Genomic DNA, 23,537 nt, shown 5'->3' with positions numbered 1-23,537 from the left:
GTGTGAGCCTGTGTTTGGGGTTTGTGCTGGAAATGGTGCTGGTGGCCCAGGGATGTTTCAGCTATTGCTGAGCAGCATTTCCACAGAGCCAAGGCCTTTTCTGTCCATCACCCCACCAGTGAGGAGCCCAGGGGAGCACAAGGAGCTGGGAGGGGACACAGCCAGGACAGCTGACCCCTGCTGACCCAGGGATATCCCACACCACATCCCACACCATGTGGCTTCATGCTCAGTATATAAAGAAGAAGGAAGGGGAAACATTCAGTGTGATGGCATTTGTCTTCCCAAGTCACCATCACATGTGATGAGCCCTGCTCTCCTGGCTATGGCTGAACACTGCCTAAGAAGCAGCGAATAAATTCCTTGTATTGCATTGTTTGTGTGCACAGCTTTTGCTTTCCCTATTAAATTGTCTTTATGAGCTTTGTCACTTTTATTATTCCAATTCTGTCCCTCATCCCACCTGGGGGGAGTGACCAAGTGGCTGTGTGGGGCTGAGTGATTTGCTGCTTGGGATTAAACCATGGCAGTAACACAGGACAGAGTATTATTTAGAAATGGGAAATATGAGGCTGGCAGGGGTTAACAGCAAAGAAGATTAAGTCTGGATATGATCCAGCTGAATACTTACACAAAGTGTTCAGTGGTCTTGATAACTAGCATGGAGCTGATCAGAGTGGTCATAATTTCAAACATTGTATAAAGAAGAATTAGAGAGTTGCAAGGAAAGGATCATCTCTGAGACTATGAATAATAGAAATGGAGCAAAATTCAGTCCTGCAAAAGGCCATGTACATAGGAACACCAACAATTTTTAATGTGGGTTGGAGTTCATCAGTGGAAACTACTGAGCAGGGCACTGACCACAGGCTGACAGAGCTATCCACATGGTATGTCCATGAAAAGGGCATATGTAATTATAGGCTGCACTAGAACTCATTTCCAGTAGAGAATGGGATGTCTTTTTTCCAACACAAGGTCCTGGTGAAAACTCACCTACAATTCTGTGTATAATTTGGGTTTTCTGTGTGAAACCAAGACAGGTCAAAATGCACACAGATGCAAGGGCACAGGAAGTGAGAAAGCAGTAGAAATAATTAAAAAATAGAAAAGGTTTCCCTACAAATCAAAGAGTGAGAGGGGACATTTTTGCTGTCTAGCAAAGCCCCAGAATAATCTTGGAGAAGAACAGCATTTTAAACAAACAAAAACTTGAATTAAACACAAATCTTGTAAGCATGTTAAGAAACCTAGTCAGGAAGACAGATGTTTCTAACCATTCAAAGAGTGAAATTCTGGAAGATCCTTTTATTGAAAATAGAACACAGAGTTAATGTAGCTGGTAAAAATGGTATGCATTACTTCCTTTAAAAATATTAGTGTATGATAATGATGTATTGTACTGGTTGTAATAACTGGGGACTCACAGCATGTAGTTCAGGCTTCTGGTTCCCTATAATATTTTTTCTATTATCCTGAGCATGGAGGGGAGTCTACATACAGCTTACAGTTTTTAGATCGACTCAATGGATCAGCACCTCTTCTCATGAGAAAGCAGGAGTTGTAACTCTGGAACAGACACCCCATAGGCTTGTCAGGCAGCACCTGGGTGCTCCTCACACATTATTTCCATATATTTATTTCTTAACTAATACACTGAGTAAGTGACTTTTTCCATGGTTTCCAGAGTAATGATAAATGGTTTTAAACCTTTACTTCCAAAATTCATTTTTTATTCTACATCCATCATAAAAATGCTTGGATATAAAATGGCAATACTTTTTTCTGCTTATTTTTATAATTTTAAGAGGCAGCTGTGACATTATACACAATACACTAAATAGATTAGTTTCCAATATTGCTATATCTTCATGCACAACTTACGTATTCCAGTTCTCTATTGATTGTCAATCTTGAGCAATTTTATCATCTCAAGAAACAAATCCACTTTCTCTTGCAATACTTTCTCATTATCTTTCTTTTTTTATTACATATTCAGTCCAATATTGTGGGAAATGGTGACTTTTATAGCTACTAGTGGGAATATGAAAAAACAGCTTCATTTCGTATTAAATTCTGTAAGATACATTTTTAAAGAGGAGATATTTCCCCACATTGTCTAGGTACTTGGGAAAACAATATCTTGAATAATATTTTGTAAGTACTATAGGAAATTGGTTATTGTTTCAAAAGCAATAGACTCTTCTGAACTAGATAGTTGTGCCAAAGTATCCTAAGAGGAATAAAACATTATGTTAGGAATATTCATAATGAAGAAAACCACCTCAGAACAAAACAAAACCATGCAAAGAATAAATAATAACCTAATTGAAATCCATAGATACTTCATGTGCTTTTTTTTTTATTAGCTGTTAATACTGGCTACATTGTAGAAATGTTTTCTGGATAGAAAGAGAACTAAGTGCCATGAAGGTGTTTCTGCAATAATTTACTATTGAACTTTGTTCATTTTGTTCAGAAACTGACCACAATTTTGTACCATGGGGAAAAAAAGAGGTGGTATTAATTAATGGAAACTGCTAACTCAAGAGAGCCCAATTAGAAGCCTTCAAAGGCAGGAGCATGGGTTTCTTTTTACCTTGGGGTGTCTAGACAAGATTAATAGCATGCTTTCACTCTGGAGCATTTCTCAGTGAGCTCCCTCAAGGTTTCCAACACCAATTGTGCATGGTTGAGACTTTTCCTGGGGGGAGGTCAGGGGGGCTCTGCCTCACTTGTAAGTTTACACAGCATGACCTATGGCAAAGGTCTGAAATGTTTTATCAGTACAAGAAAATGGCAGCTACAGCTCCACAGCACACAAATGGTGAACAGTCTGTCCCATTCCCCACACAAACGACGGCATGTTGTAAACCACACCTCATCACGATTTGCCAAGGAATAGGAAATGGTAATCTCATCTCAAATGCAAGTAAAGATATAGTCACCCTTTCAAGTACTTTACATGCATTAGGAAGTTTCCCCCTAGTAGTAAAGCAATGCAAATATCTCCATGTGCCCTGAACATATAGGGCAGACCATACATGTCTTTGACTTGTCATGAAACCCAGGAAGCCAAAACAATGTGCGTCTATTAGGGCACAATCACTTCCTAATAAAATATATTATTACATTTCCCCAGGAACTTCTGGGGAAGTTCCTCAAAATTAAGCATCCATTGTTCAGATTGGCAGCAACATCTATCCCATAAGTAACATTAAAAACATTTCTACATTTGTGTATTGTTACATTGTTAATATACAAATATCTGCTTTCTAAGAGTGCTCTGTTCTTTCTGCTTCAATACCTAAAATGATTTTAATTGAAATTCATTCACATAATTCCAATTAAACACAGTCTATGTTGGAAAATTACATTTAAATGCATAATGAGAAAAGAAATACCACATTTTAGGCAAACTTTTCCACTGCCTTCCACAAACTTTACAAGACACGCTTTCTTATGACATATTATCTAGGTAGGGAGTAGAAACTCGGAGTAATAGAACATGCTAAAAAAAAGTTTCAGAAAGTAAAGGTGACGGAAGAAGTAATGAGTAAGAGAGACATCACCATTTAAAACAGCCAGGTGGGCAAAGAGACGACTATGAACAAAACTAAAAACGTGGACATCCATCTCAAAAACGATGCCCACTGATAAACGCAGGTTTGAAGTTACCTGCCATGTGCCTAACCCCCAGCTGAAGATGCGCTGGACTCGAGCCTGTGCCTAAGAGCAGCCGCCCGCTCTCTGTTGAGGCTGGCTGCACAAAGGCGGGCTGGGCTGTGTCCCGCTGCTCCCCGGGCAGCGCACCCGCGCTGAGCCCGCGGGGAGATCCGCGGTCCCGCACGGAGCGCGCCCGGACCCGCCCGCCGGAGCAGCCGCGGCCCCGGCAGCGCGGCTCGGTACCGCGGACAGCTCCGCACTCACCGTCCTCGTTCTCGTCGAAGACGGGCGCCCTGTGGGAGTGGCCGCCCCCCATGTTAGTCCGCGGCCGGCTCCGCATCCCCCGCCGCCAGCATCCCGCGGGGCGCGCCGGCCGCACCCCGGCAACGGGGCAGCTCCGCCCGCCGCCTGCCCGGCCCGGCCCGGCCGGGGAGCCTCCGCAGGGCTAGCAGTCACCCTGCGACATGAGAGCCATCCGCCTGCCCCTGGCACAGAGCGCTGCTGGCTGGCGCGCACAGACTTGGCCCTTCTCTCATCGCGGAGGGGCTGGGGAGGGAGGGAGTTCGGGGAGGAGGGAGGGATGGAGGAGGGAGGGAGGGAGGGAGGAGGCGGAGGTCCTGCTGCTGGTGGCTTTTGGTAAGCGGTAAAAGCTGGATCTACCTGGATCCTCGCGGATCCTCCCAGCTCTGCTTTCCCTCCTCCCAGACCGGCACTGGGGAGCGCGGGGTCCCCTCTCCTGCCCCGGCAGCGGGGCCGGTCCGCACCCTGCCCTGCCCTGCCCTGCCCTGCCCTGCCCTGCCCGCCCCCCCGGCGGCGGTGTCTGCGGGACAGGGATGCGGAGCTGCTCCTGCCGCCCGGCGCTGGCAGCAGCGGTGCCATCGCTCCCCAGGCGCGGGGGGCGGCAGGGTGAACGCTGCCCTGTCCACACGGCTTTTTGATTTGCCTCCCGACTGGGAGGGGGCGTTCATCGCCGGCAGCCCGGAGGGTCAGCGGCCGGCTGACCGAAGTTCGCTGAGTTTACAAAGTGGTGAAAAGAAGCCAAGGGAGCGGCTCCCTCCCGTTCCCGGGGCGGCCCCGGCAGCGCGGCCCGAGCGGGCGGGGCGGCGCGGGCAGCCCGGCCCCGCAGCGCCACCTGCCGCCCGCACCGCGCAGCACCGGCCGGGCCGCGGGGGGCTGCAGGGCTGGGACACGGGAAAACACATCCGTGTGCATGGACATACATGTGTGTGAGCATGGACACGGGAAAACACATCCGTGTGCATGGACAGACATGTGTGTGAGCATGGACACGGGAAAACACATCCGTGTGCATGGACAGACATGTGTGTGAGCATGGACACGGGAAAACACATCCGTGTGCATGGACAGACATGTGTGTGAGCATGGACACGGGAAAACACATCCGTGTGCATGGACATACATGTGTGTGAGCATGGACACGGGAAAACACATCCGTGTGCATGGACAGACACGTGTGTGAGCATGGACACGGGAAAACACATCCGTGTGCATGTACAGACATGTGTGTGAGCATGGACACGGGAAAATACATCGGTGTGCGTGTACAGACATGTGAGTGTGCATGTATATATCTGTGTGTATGGAGATGGACATGGGTAAATAAATGTGTGCGCCTGTATACATGTATGTGTGCACATGTATACACGTGTGTGTGTGTGGAGATGGACACAGGTAAATAAAAGTGTGTGGATGCATGCACCTTAGATATGTGCGTGGAGATGGACATGGGTAAATATGTGTAAGTGTACATGCATGCACCTCTGTGTGGAAATCACTCCCCCATAAAAGTTCATTAGGGAAAACTGCCAGCACCCGTAAATGATAACATGGATCACCTGCCATGTAGCAAACAATGAGAGCTTTCTAGGCTTGCTGTTGATATTTATAGACAGAAATAGCTGTATCACTCCCTTACAAAAATTCTACCGTTAGCAACTTTTGTGGTGAAGCAGAAACAATTGCGTTTGGCACTTCCTCCAAAGGGAAACAGGTTTAAAAAAAATTAAACATCTATATTAATATTGTATCCAGGTCAAAGCCTTTGCAGTTCCTGCAGGGGAAACTTGTAGAAAAAAAAAAAAAAAAGAAAGAAAAGAAAAAAAAAGAAAATCAAGTGGAAGTAGCATTTTTGGCATCTTCACTGTTACATGTGGAGAAGAGGGAGAAGGAACAGAAGCCTGAAGCCGTGGTATACGTATTTGTATTTCTATATATATAGGCAGAAAGGCTTTACCATTCTCTTGTAATATTCACCACCCTTTTTTCAGTATAGCTTTTAGAAAAGGCCAAGAACAAACACTACAGAGCAGAACTTTGGGTCTCTTTGTGTATGATTTTTACCTGCCTTGGTTGCTCTCATCACCTGTCTTTGAGCCCAATGTAATGCTGCTATAACCTCTCTGGGAAAGGCTGATTAGACTTAATGAAGTGGGTAAGATCCTGCCCTGTGTGGCTGAGAACTTAGATCTTGCAGCCTCTACAAACTCAGAAAACTGATAAATTCAGACATTGTGACATTTTTTTCCATAAGTAGACATGGACATGTTGTATGTCCTGATGTCCTCTACTTAAATTATTTGGTTTACCATTATTTCCATGTGAAAGCACTTGCAAGAAAGCTTTCAAAACTTTGACCCTTGATTATTCTTCTAAAATGGAGTCTGGAAAGCATGAGTTACTCTTTGTTATTCTTTGCCTTATTACTCACCCATTCAAAGATTTAGTCATCCTGTCAGAAGCAGAAGTAATGTCATGTTACTGAGTTTGTGCTCCTTCAGCCAGAAGACAGCAATAGTATTTAGAAATCACAAACCTTCAGCTCTCCCCTGGGTTAACTAGCCAACATGGGGCTGATGTTAATCCATTTTCTTTAGCAGGAACAAGGAGAACTGCACTTGCATTTCAGCTGATAAGAGTCACCTTCTGCCTGAGCCAAGGGCTTCCATCCAGTTAATTGGCTGCTTCAATTCACACGGAAGTGTTTTAAACTGACCTTCCAAGTAACATGAGGAACTAGTCTGCCAGTAAGTCCCCAGGCTGATCATTTTACACACAAGAAACCCATCTATAGATGGGTTCTATATAGATGGTATCTGTATAGATATGAGGGATGAGCAGGAGCAGTTTGGTACTCCATTGCATGCAGAAAATAGAAATTCATTAAAAACTACCTACAACTGCCTCCAAGAATTGTTCTATTTATTTTTTACGTCTGACTTCCTTCACATAGACCACAAGTCTATCAAGTTTTCTGAAATTACTTTCTTGATTTCATATGACAAGGTCCATCAAAACAAAAACCAGAACCAGCTCTAACAATTTACAGAACCATCAGTTGTATCTACCCATTAATTAGTCACTCCAACTAGACTGGTGTGTCATTTTGACTCCTTTTCGACAGCTTTGCAATAAATATGCCTTTAATTTGTGCAAAACTCTTATGTTTAAACCTCAGCATAGCTAGGAGGTTAAGACAAATGGGATGCTGTGTTAATGTGAGATGTGAAAAATTAACATTTAGTAATAAAGTATTGATGAGACATTACTTTTTATTAATTGATAACATTATATTCCTCTGTAACTCTTGCACTTGAGTAGTGCCAGGCATTATCCTTCCCAGTCATTTTCTATAGAAACAGACCAAAAAAAAAAGATAGTCTGGCAAGAATTGTTGGGTTGGCTGTTCTGAAAGCAATGTAATGTATTCTTTGCATCAGTGTCTTTGCTCTGAACTAAGATGTGTTTGTATGATACTCATCATCCTCCTGGAGCATCATTGTTTCTGCAACTAAATCAGAAGCTGTTTACATAACAGTGTCCAATGGTGTAAAACTTAGATGTGTGCTCAGAGCCCAGCAAAGACTCAAGGAAACCAGTGGCAGTTTTCCAGTACCTTTGACATGAGTAATATCAAGCCTTGGATACATGGGGTGTTTATTCACGTGGTCCTGGGTTCCCCTTTGTCCTTTGCATCCCTGAATGCATGCTAAACTCTGAACAGATGCATAGCTCCAGCATATTTTTTCTTAAAAACATTCAGAACAATCTGAATTCCATTGCATCTGCTTCAAATTTAGCAACAACTCTTCAAGAACAATTACTCATATGTTTTTCCAATTGCTTTTGTAAACCAGAAATAAGTCTGAAATTCTCTATCATAGCATCATGCATACCAGTAAAGCTCTCTGAAGCCTGAGAATTCTCAGAACAATTGAATGTTTATTCTTGGGGGACAGAGATTTCTAAGCTACAAGCAGTTTCTAAATCTTGCAAGACCGAAACCACACCAAACTTCTCATGCTTACCTTTTCTCTGAAAAGAAAATCAGGTTTTGCTTGAGATAAACAAAGTTCTAAACTTAAAAACACATTTTATTTTTAACAGGTAACTGCTGCATAGCCTATGCAGAAAACACAGTAGGGGAAATGGACAGTCTAATAGAGCTCTTTTCTTCCCCCTCTTTTCTTTCCCCCTTCCTCCTGCAATCAGCATGAACATCATTTTAAGATATTGTTTTACATTTTCATTTAAGGTCTATGTTGTCTGGCTTAGATTAATAGTGATTTTTTCATATTTCCATGCAGTGTTAGCAATAAAAAAAATCAAATATGATTACACTCCTTTGCATTATAAAACTTCCCTCAGGGAATTCAGTGGTTTAAAGCCAGTAATTCTGTGATTACAACTTTTGTATTAAAATGCTTCTGATGAGACTTACAGGGTGAGGGTGACCTTACAGTTCTTGATTTCACAGCATACCTTGTTGATATGCTAATATTTGTAAATTACAGACTGTTTACACAGTCATTTTTGTGTTTGAATACTATCCTGGAGCTAACAAAGAAGATATTAAAATGGCATATTTTATCTTTATGGTTATGACTACTTTAAAAGGAAAGATGATGGGTTTAAAAAGTCCCTTCCTTGGAAACTGGGAGGGTCACCACCCCTGTTCTGTTCTGTTCTGTTCTATTCTATTCTATTCTATTCTATTCTATTCTATTCTATTCTATTCTATTCTATTCTATTCTATTCTTTGATTTTGCACAGGACTGCAGTAAGCTCACTATGACTGTTCATTGTGTCAGATGAAGCAGTGGTAAATCTGCTCAAAGTCTGTTTCCAAACCACATGTGCTCTCCTTGGACCCCTTTCAGATCAGTAGGATGTGATAAAAGACAGAACATGCTGAAATCGGGAGAAAAATTTTCTTTCCATAGTTTGCTCTCAGAACATGGCCTCTGCTCATATTTATTTTTGTTTTGGAGACCTTATGTATTGGGAGTATTTGCTAAAGAACCAAGCAAGAGGCAAGAACCTGAAGTACATGATGACAGTCTTCTAGTCCCTCTTCAGGCATAAGTGCTTGCTGTTCCCAGGAAAGGCCAGAGACTGCAAATTGACTGACTCCTATTTCACTGCAGATGAATTTGGAGAAAACTCTTTCTCCTAAGACTCTATCAAAATAATGTTAAAACCCTGGAGTTTTATTGCGATTTACTGTGAAAAGTGGTGAATCTAATTGGCATCATCTGGCATATCCATGCTAGAGAGAGAGTGTAAGTTCAACCATAAACCAAAGTTTCCAATAACTGGTCGAAGCACACACCAAAGTTTCCTTTACTTAGCCAAGATTAAGACAATGTTGGAAGAGAGTGGCTTAGTTTGGCTTCACAATCTGCTCTCCCAACTGCTCCTTCTCTTGCCATCCCATCTCTATTCCCCAAGACACCAATTTAAAGCATAACAGAGTTTTGGGTAATCCCAGTAGGGGTCACCAGGCCATGGATTTGTGTGAGGATACAAGCATCTATTGCAAAGATAATGGAGTATGGAATAAATTCATGGACAAATCATGCACAATCAAATCTCGTGGTTAGAATGTGAGTGTTCATTTTTCCATCATCCATTTTACAGGGAGCCTGACAGATTTCACTAAGGGTTATTTATACAATGTTGCCAGCCAGATCCTTCATTTGCATTGCATCTGTGTGAACAGAAGACAACACAACAACACAACACAACACAACCCCACATCAGTGACTATCTACTCAGACCGGCTGTATCTTCATGCTTCTTTCAAGAGAAAAAGAAAGTGGTTAGTCCCAGCTAAGCTTAGGAAATCACAGAAAACTTTTATGAGCTTTAAAAGGACATAAAGGGCAAGAAGAACAAGGATGCCTGAGTAAGTAATATATTAGAACAAGACTGGAAAAATTTGTTTGTATGGAACCTAAACAGATAAAGAGGGGGAAGCTGGTTTTGTACTACATCAATTACAGTGGGGTCCTAATAACAGCAGTTTTAGGGCTGGGCTTGTAGTCAACTTCTTACTTAACATATATACTTTATCTGTACGATACTGGAGTGCCAGCCAAGTAATCAAATGAGATTAAATTACTTGCAGAGCAAACACCATTCCAGCACTGGCTTTCAAGAGTCCCCAAGCCACTGGAGTCCATCAGAAGCTGATTGTCTGTAGAAAGGAAGTCAGCTTCCTGTGCCTAGTCAAGGAGTCAAAAGAAAATGGTTGCTGGAATCTAAGATCAAAAGTAATTCCAGTCCGAAAATGCTGGTCCCAGTTTGGACATATTACTATCGAGTTGTGGTTTTGCAATTGGCTTCAGGCACAGCCTAATCAGGTCCATTATGCCCATCCTGTGATTTGATACTGTTACACTGAATCTCAGATTCATAATCCTGAGCAATTTTCACTGCAGTATATAGAAAAAATCACTTCAAAAATATAGAGCATTTTGTTCCTTTGCAAATTTTACCTGTTTTCTGTGGAATTCAATGTGGTATGCATTATTTATTTCCTCCAGCACAGAAATAGCATGGAAAACCTGTGACCTAAGAGCAAAAAACGTATAACAAAAAGTCAAGAGATTGGTCTTTACTGCATGCAGGAACATGAAGAGGAAGCATGGAGAAAATATCTTCTGCCTGTATGGGTTTTGGTCATAGCCCTTGGTTTTATGTTTGGGATGTTGGAAAGGAATTTTTCTATGTTTTCTGAGGTTGTCCAAACAGGTATAGGACAAAAGACTTGGGAGACCATAGGACATTGTTCTGATCTACTTATTGCAACATCATGTACTTCAGCATATTCAGCTTGGCCATGAAACTGTGACTTGGGATCCCCATGTTCCAGACCTGCTGCTCATGGTCTGTGACCACTACACCCTTCTTTGTCTTTCCACCAGGTGTTTTCATGTACAAAGTATATTTTTCAAAGTAGACTTCTTGCAACTTTGGGAAGAGGAAAATGAAAATGGCTGGAGTTCCTTTCCTTTCTTTAGAGAGACAAGCTGCTTCCAGCACTCAGCATGCCTGCTGCCCCTCCCCACAGCCAGGTATTCCAAAGGAGGTCACGCTGGGTCTGTGCTTCCTGGGCAGCCTGCTCTGCTGCTCTGCAGTGCTGCCATTACCCTGCCCTGTAATAGCTCAGCCATTCTCTCTCACAGCCTGTACCAGCCCTGTGTGGTTTATGTTCCCCTCAATCTTAGCTGTTTAATAAGCTTTATTGCTTAACGATTTTTTTCTTCCTCTCTTCATGTAATATAGCTGTATCTGGAGCACTGGGGATTCTCCATTAATAACTTGTCCTATTGTGTTTTGTCACGTCTTTTCTTGTGACTAGTAATTTATCAGCAGCATTGACTGATGTAAAATTATAGACTTCCCAATCTTTCCTAGCCTGCAGTGTGTCTTTCAAGAACTCATAAAGTAGCTCAAGTGATGAAGAGCCCTACTTTGAAGAATAGTTAAGAGGCTGCTCTTTTAAAGCTATTACATTCGGACTATTAAGGTAAAACACTTAAATAGGGGTGCCAGGGTGACTTACTGCTCTCTTATTTCTTTTCTTCTTAGGAGTGTAGCTACACCTTCTCATTTTGGTTTTGTGTTGTTTGTTTTAATAAAAATGAAAAAAATCCAAAGCTGCTCAAGACTTGTACTATTATCTCAGAGATAAGAAAATTTAAGCTTGTTATTTGAAAACTGAAGTCCTCTGTTGAATGTACAAGATAAAACCATGCAGGTTGAGGAAACCATGATGCATTCACAGAGCAAATGAACAAAATTTAAAGGTTGTCATGTGTCTGCTAAAAAAAGTAAATGAGAATCTAAGATTTTATAAGTGTTCTTAAAATCAGTAATTTTATTATTTTGCACTACCTTAATTGCTTAGAGTATAGAAAATAAATACTTGCTAATAATATTCAGGACAAAAAGCTAAAGAACAGCACTATAGTCCAAAGATATTTTCCTCTGTTTTGTTTGCTTTACTCTTCTTCAGATGTAATGACATGTCTCTCTGCCCTTGTCTCATGAAGAGATTTGCTGCAGGTACATTCAGTATATGCATAGAAGACTGTAATCTGTGCAAAAGGATGGGGAAGAGACAAAGCAGGAGGGATAGGCTTAAGTGAGCTGTGCAAGTGAGGCTCAGTGGTGCTTGAGAATTACATGGGTTGGAAAGTTAAAAGTATGTTATTGCACCTTCTGAAAAATAGCAGGAATTATGTATCTGACACCTTGTAATTTACCTTTGGTCACGCATAAGCATGGGAAACATTTTGCTGCTCATTGCTGTTACATTTACTGGAATCATATTCAATTAACGTAAGAGCCCAGCTATCTGTCAGAACCTTGCTATAGGGCCAGTGCCATCGCCAATCTCTCTAAAATATATTTTCATGAACCCACTAAGCTCCTTTACCCTACAATCATGCATTAGTTCAATGAAAAAAACAAGACTAATAAAGCTTTCATGGAAGTATGTTTGTCTTCTCAGCTCTAGGATTTCCTTCAAGTGAAACTACTGCAGAGATGGCCTGAACAAACATGTCCTTAGGACTGTGACCAGGTGCATTTTTGTCCCCCAGCACTGGCTACATTGCCATTGCTGCTTTGGTTTGGAACAGGAGTGCACTTTTCAAGCAAACTCTGGATTCCTTCGGTGGGGCAGCAGACACAAGAGCTGCCTGGCAGGAGTGCACCCTGTGCAGCCTGATGGGACTGGGCATTCAGCCCACGGCACCAGAAGAGAGTTCATCCAAGTGAACCCTCAAAACACACACCCAGTATGGATATTACAGCCTCACCAACTCTTTCCCACTCTAAATCTGGTCCAACAGCACTGAACTGATTGCTATATAGATACAGAAGACATCGCCAGGTCTGTAAATGTTATAGCCCCATTTCATTATTTTTTTTGCCTCCCTTCTCCTTTCCCAAACACTATCCCCAATGTTTCTGTCATTATCATGAACATGAAGCAACTTACCATTAGACCAATTGCAGAGTTTACCTGTTCTTTCTGTCTTCACTCCACCTCAAAAAAAAAAACCCAGAAAATAATCTGAAAATGCATCTTATGGAAAAAAGTGGTGAATAAACCTCTCTTGTTATGTACAGTCAGAAGAGCATTTAATTCCATGTTACACTCCAGCTTATCTCAATTTACATTCAAGCAATAATTCAAACAGAAAAATGTGTAAAAGTACCAGAAGAGGCAGTCTCCTGAAAGTCCTGCATGGGTACAGGTGATGAGCAGACCACTGCCAGACACATCAGCTGTCCCTGGGAGCCAGGCAGCTGTGAGAAATGAGTTTGGCTCCCAGGGGAATCCTGCAGGATAGCATACATTCACAACTGCAGGCTTTTCTTGTTAAAGTACAATTTGACACCCAGTTTGGTACAGTCATGCTTGGTTACGAAGGGGAAGGAACTCTTTCTACACAGACTAGTCAGCACAGAAGGGGAAAATTTGCTCTGCTCGTGGTCTCTGGGGTTTTCTAAAATTCCAAGTATATGGAGCTCTGCAGATGCCATTGATTTGATGCAGTTGTAAGTCCTTACAGTGTGAAGACGTTCCTTATTATTCTGCATGTCTGTTTTATTCCAATATTATAGCACTGTTTTCCTCTGAAAAATCTGTGTGATGGCATAGTTAAATTCGGGAAATAAACTTCTGTCAAAGGTTAAATTTACAGTAAAATTAAATTTTTAAAATATCTTAATATTAGCATTTTTAATGCCTTTAAAAATAGTTTTATAATTAAAAAGTAATTAAAATTTTTAATAACTTTAAGTCTATTAAAGGGTAATTTTATATATCTGTTATTTTTTCTGACTTTTCTGGACACAATCACTCATGAAAGAAGAGGGAAAAAAAGACAACTAACACTGAATAAGAATCTAATTTCTCCTGTCTTGATATAGAAGTGAGAATTCTGACAACTTGATCTAGATTTTAAGACTTTTCACATCTAATGTAGCCTTCAGTCCTCTTCACCCTTCAAGCCTGTTTATTTTATATCTTTCCGGAATTCTTTTTTATTCTTTTATTCTTTATTCTGGATTCCTTTGTGAAAGAAAAGGGAGAGAGGTAGTACAGTAAGAAATACAGAAAATTTTCTACAACTGGTGACACAATACAATATGTGATTTTTATATGTGTTTTATGATTTTACCTCTCTTTAAGAATGTTTTAAAATAGCTTTAGAGTACATTTGTGGGAATCATGACATTTATGGACAATTATCATTCCTGTTAAAACCTTAAAAATGAATCTAGCTTCTAGAAGGATCCTTTTTTACGTGCATATAAAGGTATTGCCTCTCCTGCTTCTGAACAAACATTCATGAGCAGAGAGTTACAAACGTCGATGCTCAGCAGTGACTGCCACCTGCCACATCCTTTCTGCTTGTGTGTATTTTCCATAAGGAAAGCCCCATTGCATATTCAAAATGGAAGATGATCCTAAAGAAGAGATGCAAACGGTGAACTGGAAATTAAAGAAGCTGAAGAAAACATGGCTCCTGCTTCCATTACTCTGGAGCTAAAGTCTGATTAGCATCACTGAAGGCAGCTTGTGAAAATTGTTTCATTTGGTATCACAGTTCCCAAAAGTAGGAGTCCCTTCATGCCTCCTGAAAAGCATGAGAAGTTTGCAGGTCAATGAAGTGTGATGTGTACCCTGCAAAGGGCTTTACCCCTCAGCCTGGAGAGCAGAAACTGCAGCAATGCTGTGGGAAGGAACAGAAGCTCCTGCAGGTAGGTAAAGCACAAATATTTGGGTAATTTTTCTGCAGGAAGAAATTTTTTTATCTTGCTTATCTGTTTTGTTTCAACTCAGTTTGTAGCCTTTGTCTTGCTGGGCTGGGAGATGGTGATTTGGGATTTGGAGCGCATTTGTGTGCCTGAATGAAGTCAGAGTGTGCTTGCTTGGAGGGAAATGTGTTACTGTTTCTTGCTGTGACACTGCTGCTGTTGATTGAGAGGAGCCTGCTGTGCCTTATTGCTAAAATTACAGGAATCTTCAATACAGCAACTGACAGCCCTTGGAGGGGGATAAAAACACAGAAAGGAAAATGTTGATATAAAATTATGTTGGAGGTGAAGTTTGTTGATGTTAACTGTGCCTGCCATGGGCCCAAAAGTGACCTTTTCTCACATAGGGCACTGGAGCTTATTCCAGGAGAAAGTATTTGAGAGTGTGCTCACTAATGAGGATTTTCCAGAAATCCGGCAGTTTCCATCTGAGTCATCTCACAAGAATGGGCTAACAGCAAGGGTGCAAGGAACCAAACACCCAGATCATGCTGATCTACTAAGACCCATGGGCATGGCAGCAGTTTGGGAGCAAATGTGTACTCTTGCTGGTTTCAAAACAATTTGGTTTCAGTTGATCACTGAAAATTAATAGACCAGAAAGCATCCCATTTTCTTAAGAAGAATACTGCAGGACTGTTTAGAAGGTAGTATGTGCAGAGGAGCCAGAGCACACCTCCTGTACTGCACTGACCAAGGAAAAATGAGCGCCCAGCAATACCCACCCTAGAGTGTAGACTCTAGGTGTGAGTGGTTACTGAAACACTCAGTAACCCAATTATTAAAGGTGCTTTAAAAGCTGCTTTTGAAATTGAATATTACACAGGAAAGAAAATTGGCAAAATTGTAAAAATCAGATCATAATATGGTGAAACAATCAGTGAATTTATTTTTTGGTTTTGATTTACATGCTATCTGTACCTAAAAAGGTGTGGTATGTTCAGTTACTGAATAGATACATTCCAAGCCAGTGGCATTGTGTATGCTTGAAGCACATCTGAGTCTGTGTTTTCTTCCTATATTTTGGCTTGCTTGACCACACAACTTGTGTTTGCTCGCTTGCTTTATTCAGGGCAGAATTCACTGGGCATTTACACCATGATTGGTTCATTCTGTGCTCTTCCCCATGCCCTCAGGGTTTTCATCCCCACTCTCAGCAAGGCACCAGCTCACAATATTTCATTTTCAGTCCTCAGTGTCATCAAGATTGATTCCACCACAAAGAAAAAACTCTCAAGCATGTGGCACACACAGTCCAGTGGCTGGCACTGGACTTGTCTGTCCAGTGCCAAATGAGCCTCCATTAGAGAATCATGGACATTAAAGTGACAGGAATTGAGCTGAGGCCTTCTGAAACTGAGTACACAGGCTGGAGCAGAACAGACAAGTTCTTGGTGCTGTGAAAGCTCTCAGTTCTCTGGACCAGATACTGAGGAGGTAGTACAAAGGAAGAGTTTGCTTTTTGGGTTTGAACCCAAACTGAAGAAACTGTTAAGGAAGACTGACATGGTCAATGTGCTATTCATCCTAAATGTTGCCAGATGAAATAAATTCCAAAAGCATCGTTTCTTCTTCTAGGGAGAACTGTTGGAGGAAGAGCTGGCCAGTCTGAAAATCCCATATACATAAAACCCCCAAACCAGACTTTTTCAGATGTATATATGTCCTCTTGGAAGGGAGAGAAATATGAGTACCTTCTCAGTGTGCTGTCTCAAGAAGAAATGATTCATTGATGCCAGTAGACACAACAGTGAGAAATCCACCATATTAGCACAGACATTTTTCATTTATTGATTTCGTGAAACAAATCCTGAGCAGGCATGCAACTGCCAGAAAAGCAAATACATCGTTATTAATGGACTGTAAGGAAACAACCTGCAGAGAAAAACAGCAGTAGGTTAAACAGAGAAGTGTGCAGAGGTTACAGCAAAGTTCTGTGACCCAGAGATCATCTTTTCACCACATGTTTACACAGCTTCTAGCTCAGTGGGAATCTTGATCTATGGCTTTGCCCCCTAAGCTGTAATCCATACAGCAGTGCTAACAACATATGTCATCTGGAAATTAGTCTCCAACCCTCAGCAGTGTAGTAGATAATGACATGTAGTGTCTTCTTATTCTGTGCTTCAGATATCCTCCAGTTACACTTACAGTAGATTTCATTCCCTCACTGGAGGCTGTGAGCCAAAAGACAAAGCAATTAAAACAAAAAGGCATGCATAAACAAAACACAAAACAAACAAACAACAAAAAAAGCAAGAACATTTTGCAGTCCCTAAGTCATCTATGCTTCAGAAGGACCAATGGCCACATGATTTATTTAAGAAGATTCTACATTATGCATTAAAATCTTCAGCATAAAGTCCACCTAAGCACCTCTTGTCTGGCTTGAGTAGGTAGTTGTACACAAGTATTTGTTCAAAATTTTTTCTGGGTGTTTTTTATGCTCTTGAAACACACATGCACACAGTTTCAAGTCAAAGGGTGCTCTTATTGAATTCACCAGCAGGCTGTGAACCTTGTGTTTTACCCCAAGAAGAACACCATCATCTTTTAATCAGTGCTCTCTTTGAAAAATGTCAGCATCTGAGGCTGGTCTCTAACACAGCTGAAGGTCTTTCAGGGATTGCACTGGAAATTCAAGTAATTTATACACCAATTCTGCAGCAAGAATCTCTCAACATCAGCAGTATAACCCAAAATTATTTTGTACATCTTCTAAGAATATAGTTATCACATCTATTGTTTAATGATAGCTTAAGCACCAGAATAATCTGAAGGGGAAACACCCTCATTTACATTAGTCTTGTCATAGTTTTTAAGTATCTGCTTCTAATTACTAATAGAATTCTAATAAACTCATTTGCTAATAAATGATGGTGTTTTCAAAACTGCCCAAAACACTTCAAAAAACTTTGTCCCTACCTACCAGTGACTTTTAGTAAAACAAGCTGCAACATGCCTTTCAGAGCTTGTGATGTTTTCACCATGGGTGAAGTCATTTTTCTGTATCACTGCAGCATCAAACACTGGCACCTCTTGGCCTTTGTTCACCCAAGACAGGAGCATCCACTTTTTGGCTCTTCCTCTGCTCCACTTGGAGCAGCTGGTAATGGAAGGAACCCCAAGAGATCCTTAAACTCACTGCCAAGGGGCTGTGATCCTCAGGGCCTTTGCTTGGGCAGCAGACCCCCATCATTGGGTCTGGCAGGACAATTGTATCTGATGGTTTGTCCTCATGTTCGGTCATCTGAGCCATAGGCAAATCCCTGGTGTCTTTAGTTGCTGTGATCAGAACCTACAAAAAAAATCTTGATAAATAAAAGTTCAATAAATAAAGATTGTCTGTGTGTGAGAGAGGAATGTGTTAAATAAACAAAAAAATAAAGCACTAGAATATAATACAAGTTCAGAGAGGCTCTGGCCCAACAGCAGCTCTGTTTCAGGGCTGAAGCCAAGTCCTAAATGAGGGTCAGACTTTGATAGTTTTAATCAAGTTTCTGTATCAGTTGTCCTGTTCCTGCCACCAGCTGCCGAAGTGGATGCCAGCATCTGGCTTCATCCATGAATAAAATAGAACTTGATTTTTCTCATAGCTCTGTCTTGAGTGAGTGGAAAGAAAGGAATGCATGGAAGAGTAATAATACATCTATGACTTCTCTTACCTCCTGATGTGTGTGATTCTCCTCCAGAGCCTCACACTGCAGCTAACTCTGACTCATGACAGTAATTGCCACTTTCCATGTCTGTCTCACACATGGCAGAAACAAGTAAGTGCTGGATATGCAAATATTTTTTCCGTGTTGTTTGGGTTTTTTTCCACTCTGACATGGCCAGAGGATAAAGGGCTGTCCTTGGACAGTGCTCCCTGTGTTCAGAAAATGCCTGTATTGGTCCACAGCCCAGCTGGTAAAAACAAAGAATGTGAAAACACAATTCAACATGCACTGAAGTTCAGATTCCAGACCCAGTACTGGTTTGTTTTCTCTTCAAGCTTTGAATTCTTCTAATAAAGGGCCTGTGTGTGTGTGGTTTGGCTTCAATATTTCCTGGAGGAATGTGTCCGCACAGCTAAACAAAATACCTCCCTGGGGGCAGCTTGGGCTTCACAGTCGCTGCAGCACAGAGGGAAAATTTGATTTTACAAAGACAGAAATGGAGTACATCCTGCCAGGGTATGAGAAAAGCTTCATGCTTGACATCATTAATGGTCAAATGATAGCATTAAAAAAATAGTATTTTCCTTCAGTGCATTTAGATCAGGTGCCTTGAAACCTTGTCTATGTCTTTGGGAAAATAATGGGAGATAGATACATAAAAATAATCAATATTTTCCAGCTATAAAATAACTATGGTCAGGCACCTTTTCCAAAATGCTCTTACATGTCCTGTAAGTTGCTTTTTTTCCCTGAGGCTTGGTCTTCTAACAAAGAGGTGTATTAAATACAGATGAACAAAAAATCTGCTCAGAGCTTTTCCTCGTGCTTACAAATGCTGATTTGTCTATAGGGCTACTCAGATCAGACACCACGTCTCCCTCAATGAAGGTCCAGCTTCCTCAAAGAACAACAAATACATTTAGCCTTTTCCTAGCAAGTTCAAAACTTCATAGAAAGGCTTAGAAAATGCAACTCACTAAAGATTTTTTTTGTTCCTACCCCTATCAAAGCATAAAGCTAAACAGAGCTGGTTTATTGGCATCAAGAACGGACAGAGTGTGTTTGGAAATGTAACACTTCTTTGAAAAGTATGTGTAAAGCAGAATCAAAGAGTCTGCTTTGATCACTTTGATACTTTCCTGAATGTGTTTGGTTTCTTTGAGTCCATTTGCTTCATTTCTCTTTGGTGTCAGAGAGACAATGGTGTGGACAATGCTATCATTCTCTGCCCGACACATTATTACAGAAGCTCATGTACCTAAATTATGCAATACGAAGAATTGGAACTGTGTGTTTTTGATGTGAACAAAGTCGATGCCAATCTTTTTTGTTAGCATATATTTAATGAATAAAACAGGTTGATGTTCTGTGTGTAGCAGCTGCTTTGCTGCCTGTACATGTGCTTTTCATGTTCCCCAGGGGAAAAAGCAGCCTTTCTGAGAGCGCTGTGTAGCTGCACAGTGCTGCTGGCACAGCGGTTCAAATGGTCATTCAGACCAGGTGGGACCACTGCCCTTCTCTGGGCTGGACTCCAGGGCTCCAGCCTCTATTTCAGACAGCTGTGAGCTCTCCCCTAGAAAAGCCACAGACCATTGTCCTGTGCCTCTGCAGCTTCAGTTCTCACCTCAATCGAAGTGATAGCTACTGGTCAGCCCCAAGGCTGAGCCCCACACAAAGGGTGGGGCACACAGCAGAATTCCTGCTTTGCCTGGGCTCTGCAGTCTCAGTGTGCCTGATCTTGAGAGACTGGGATCTATGTGCATAGTCCACAGGAACATCTCCCTTTCCATCCCCTACTACAGAATTTCCCAGCAGCAGCCATGGGAAAATGGATTGTGAGCAAGGCAGGTTGCAATGGGTCCAGCATGCCCTGAGTAGCAGAGCTGGGAACTGGCTTTGGCAGGAGAGCAGGGCAAGCACCCAGCTGTTGGAAAAGTAGCTGGGTGACAAGGAAAGGGAGGTAGAAGGGAAATATGCACACATTGTCCATACTTCCCCATACACTGAATATTCTCAGCTTCTTTCTGCACCCAGTGCAGTCTGAATCCATCCTCCACAGCTATGGGTGGCCAAAAGTGGCCAATATGCCAGATGAGCAGATCCCTGCATTTATACCAGCATCAATATCTCCTCTTGTCCCTGTGGCTGTAACTCCTCTGACACATCCTAAGATTAAATTCACCTATTTCATGGCAATTCTAACTAGTGGCTAATATTTATCCCATGATTAATGAGCAAGTATGTAGTAATTAACTTAGCACTTCTTTTTTTTTGCATCCTCCATCATCATATAATGAGTTCTTGCACTACAGCAGAAATTTTATGTGAAATCTTATAGACAAACACATAGTGTTATTGGATTTTATTATTTCCATTAATCCAGTCTCTAACTATCTGCTTCTATTTCTGATCATTTATGTTGATACAGACTCCTAAATGTTTACATTAGTTCTGTGGAAGGGTACATGGTAATGCTTGTCACAAAGCTGGATCATTATTAATATAGTAAAGTTAAAACTACAGCTGTGTGTCTTTGTGTTACCAGGAAGTCATTATTTCACACAAGCTGCTTGGTTATAAGGTGATGAGTACATTAAGTCTGGATAATTTAAGATAAACAGACAGGGTTTTCCTTCAGTATTTATCCAAGATTACTGGGGAATTGGGAAACCTCTTTCCCTCTTATGTGCTCACACATGCTTTTACCCTTTTGGGGCTATTTATTTGAGAAACAATGTTTTAACAAAGAACATTTAAATTGTCCCTGCAGACTTTAGCTGTGACTTTACTCTTGTACATTCTATATATATGTATATCAGAAGGACACTTTACATTTCAAAAGCAGCAGTTCTCAGTTTTTTGAAGACAGCCCTTATTTCAAGAGAGCTTCTCATTTGCAAGGGTAGCCTCAGCTCTCAGCAAGAGAGATCACTGCAGTGATATAACTAACTCATTGCTGATAAGATTGCTTTTTGCCCAAATGCAGTTTGCCTGGTTTTCAGCTTGGGAAACTTCTTTAAATTCTCCAGTGACTTTGCCATCTAGACAAGGCAGCATCAGAGTGTGAATCACACCATTTCAATGGGCTGATTGTGAAATAAATATGAACAGGAACAGCAGGGGGTAGCTTTTCTTTAGCAGTCACAGTTTCCTTTTCACTATATGCCCTTAAAATGCCCAGGCAGACCATTAGCAGAGGGGAAGATTGATAGAATTGCATTTACATCTTAAATCAAGCCAAGTTCTCTCTTCCCCAGCCACAACCCTTCCAAAACATTAAACAAGCAAAACAAAACAAAACAAAACAAGAAAAGCTGAAGCTAAATAGAAAGGAGGGAAATAAATGTTAATTTGATTAGCCTTCCAATGGAAATTAGCTTAATGGTCCAGAATTAAAAGTGCAGATATTTAAGACCTTAGCTGGTTCTACACATGAAAGATATAACACTCCAACTGGAGTGACTCTTCACTCAAAATATTTCTCTTTGTTCCATCCCTCAATGCTTTCCTCACTACATTACCCAGTTGTAATGTTGTCTCACTCTTGTGTCACTATTTCTTGTTTCTTTTGGGAATAACTATAAATCAAAGCTTCATAAAACTGTGAGAATAAGTAGACTCTCTTCTGCTGAGGAAGGCCCCCAACCAACCTTGGCTGTGCCATGCCTTTCACCAGGTGGTGGCCATGGACACACACCCCTGGCCTGGCCCTGCTGCCCTGGGCACTGCTTATCCCCCTCTGGGTGAACCCAGTGCTGGGCACTCTCTGGGAAGCTGCCTGAGATCCAGCCCTGCAGGCAGGAGGGGTCTGTTCAGCACCTCCTCCTTGCAAATGTTCTCAAAACTACCTGTGAGGATGACAGGGCAACCTCTGGGTGGAGGCAAGACCCACCACAAGCTACAGCCTTATTGTCATATCAACTATACCATGTATATATGCAGTTACACACCACGTATCTTCAACTCATTCTTTCCTTAGTCATCCGACTTAAACAAAACCAAACTAAAACCACACTTGTAGGGCCACTTAGTCATCTGGGAACACGTGCAATATGTGATTCAGAAGCAGAAGGAGATCCTTCTTCTGTTTTATTTTTATCAAAAGAATTTAAAACCAAAAAGTTGTTCAGGTTTAGGTGGCAATTACATCTGAAACACAGTCTGTTGTTAACACCAGTTTCTGACATTGTCTGGTATTTATTTTTTCTTTCTTTCAAGGCAAGCTGACAGAACAAAAATACAATTATTAAGTTTATGGATTTTTTTTTTAAATGAATGTCCACTCATTTTCATCACTTCTGGATATTACAAAGTAGAGTAGATCCTCAGCTATCCCCCTGTATTTTATACATTTTTATTCCTTATACGAGTATTTTAGCTGTACAAGGTATTTGCGATATCACTTGGATTCAAGGCACTGGCAAAGCTGCAAAGCTGTGTTGTGTCACCAACTCACAGGACTCCAAAGGTAATACTCTGTGAGACACAAGAAATTATGTGACTGATTTACTCTTACTTTGGCTTCAGGCCTTTTGTGCTACTAAGGCCAGTGAACTGAACACAAGTTTTAATCTAAAGTGAGAATGTGGATTGCAGGAGTCTGTGATGTGTGTTACTGATTTCAGAGATGGCAGGAGTTCTTCCACTATGCTGAGCTATAAAGCTCGAAAAGCGATGTGCAGGAAGAAAGCAGAACATGATGTATTGTGTGGACTTGTACCTTACCTTCTCAGCCAGCTGAGATCAGAACTTATGCTACCTTGCCGTTGCTGGAAGTACCGTTGTTTGTATCTAGAAATACACATAACAACATAAGCTATGACATTTGCAGTTTTCTAGGCAAGAATAAGTAGAAAACTGCCTGCTAGCATGCTAAGCAGCTACTGAAAAGCTCTTGTGTAGGCAGCAGTTCAGCAAAGTCTCTTTGGATTCTTGTTTGGCTTGGATTAGATTGCTATACAGAGCTGCATTTTCAGTCTCATCTATTTTTCTTTCAGTGACATAATTCTTCTGAAAGATTCTGGAATACCAGTCCTAAAAAATACAGTCCCTCATCTCCTTGCATATTAACCA

The 23,537-nt window shown here is 41.4% G+C and overlaps 1 protein-coding gene across 3 annotated transcripts in view; it reads right to left on the bottom strand.

The window, feature by feature from the left end:
- Positions 1-4,232, bottom strand: part of STK32B (serine/threonine kinase 32B) — a 166,781-nt gene extending 162,549 nt beyond the window's left edge. For 2 of the 3 annotated variants that reach the window (XM_033060434.2, XM_033060435.2), the window contains exon 1: positions 3,931-4,232. In XM_033060434.2, coding sequence (XP_032916325.1) covers positions 3,931-4,006 — 76 coding nt within the window. In that variant the 5' untranslated portion in view covers positions 4,007-4,232. The remainder of the gene's footprint in view (positions 1-3,930) is intronic. The other variant, XM_033060433.2, reaches the window with a different exon arrangement.
- Between the last annotated feature and the right edge of the window lie 19,305 nt (positions 4,233-23,537).

This window comes from Catharus ustulatus, chromosome 5 (genome assembly GCF_009819885.2).
Source record: "Catharus ustulatus isolate bCatUst1 chromosome 5, bCatUst1.pri.v2, whole genome shotgun sequence".
Classification (NCBI taxonomy): domain Eukaryota; kingdom Metazoa; phylum Chordata; class Aves; order Passeriformes; family Turdidae; genus Catharus; species Catharus ustulatus.
The sequence above is the reverse complement of the archived record's forward strand: the minus strand, read 5'-3'. Positions and strand labels throughout refer to the sequence as shown.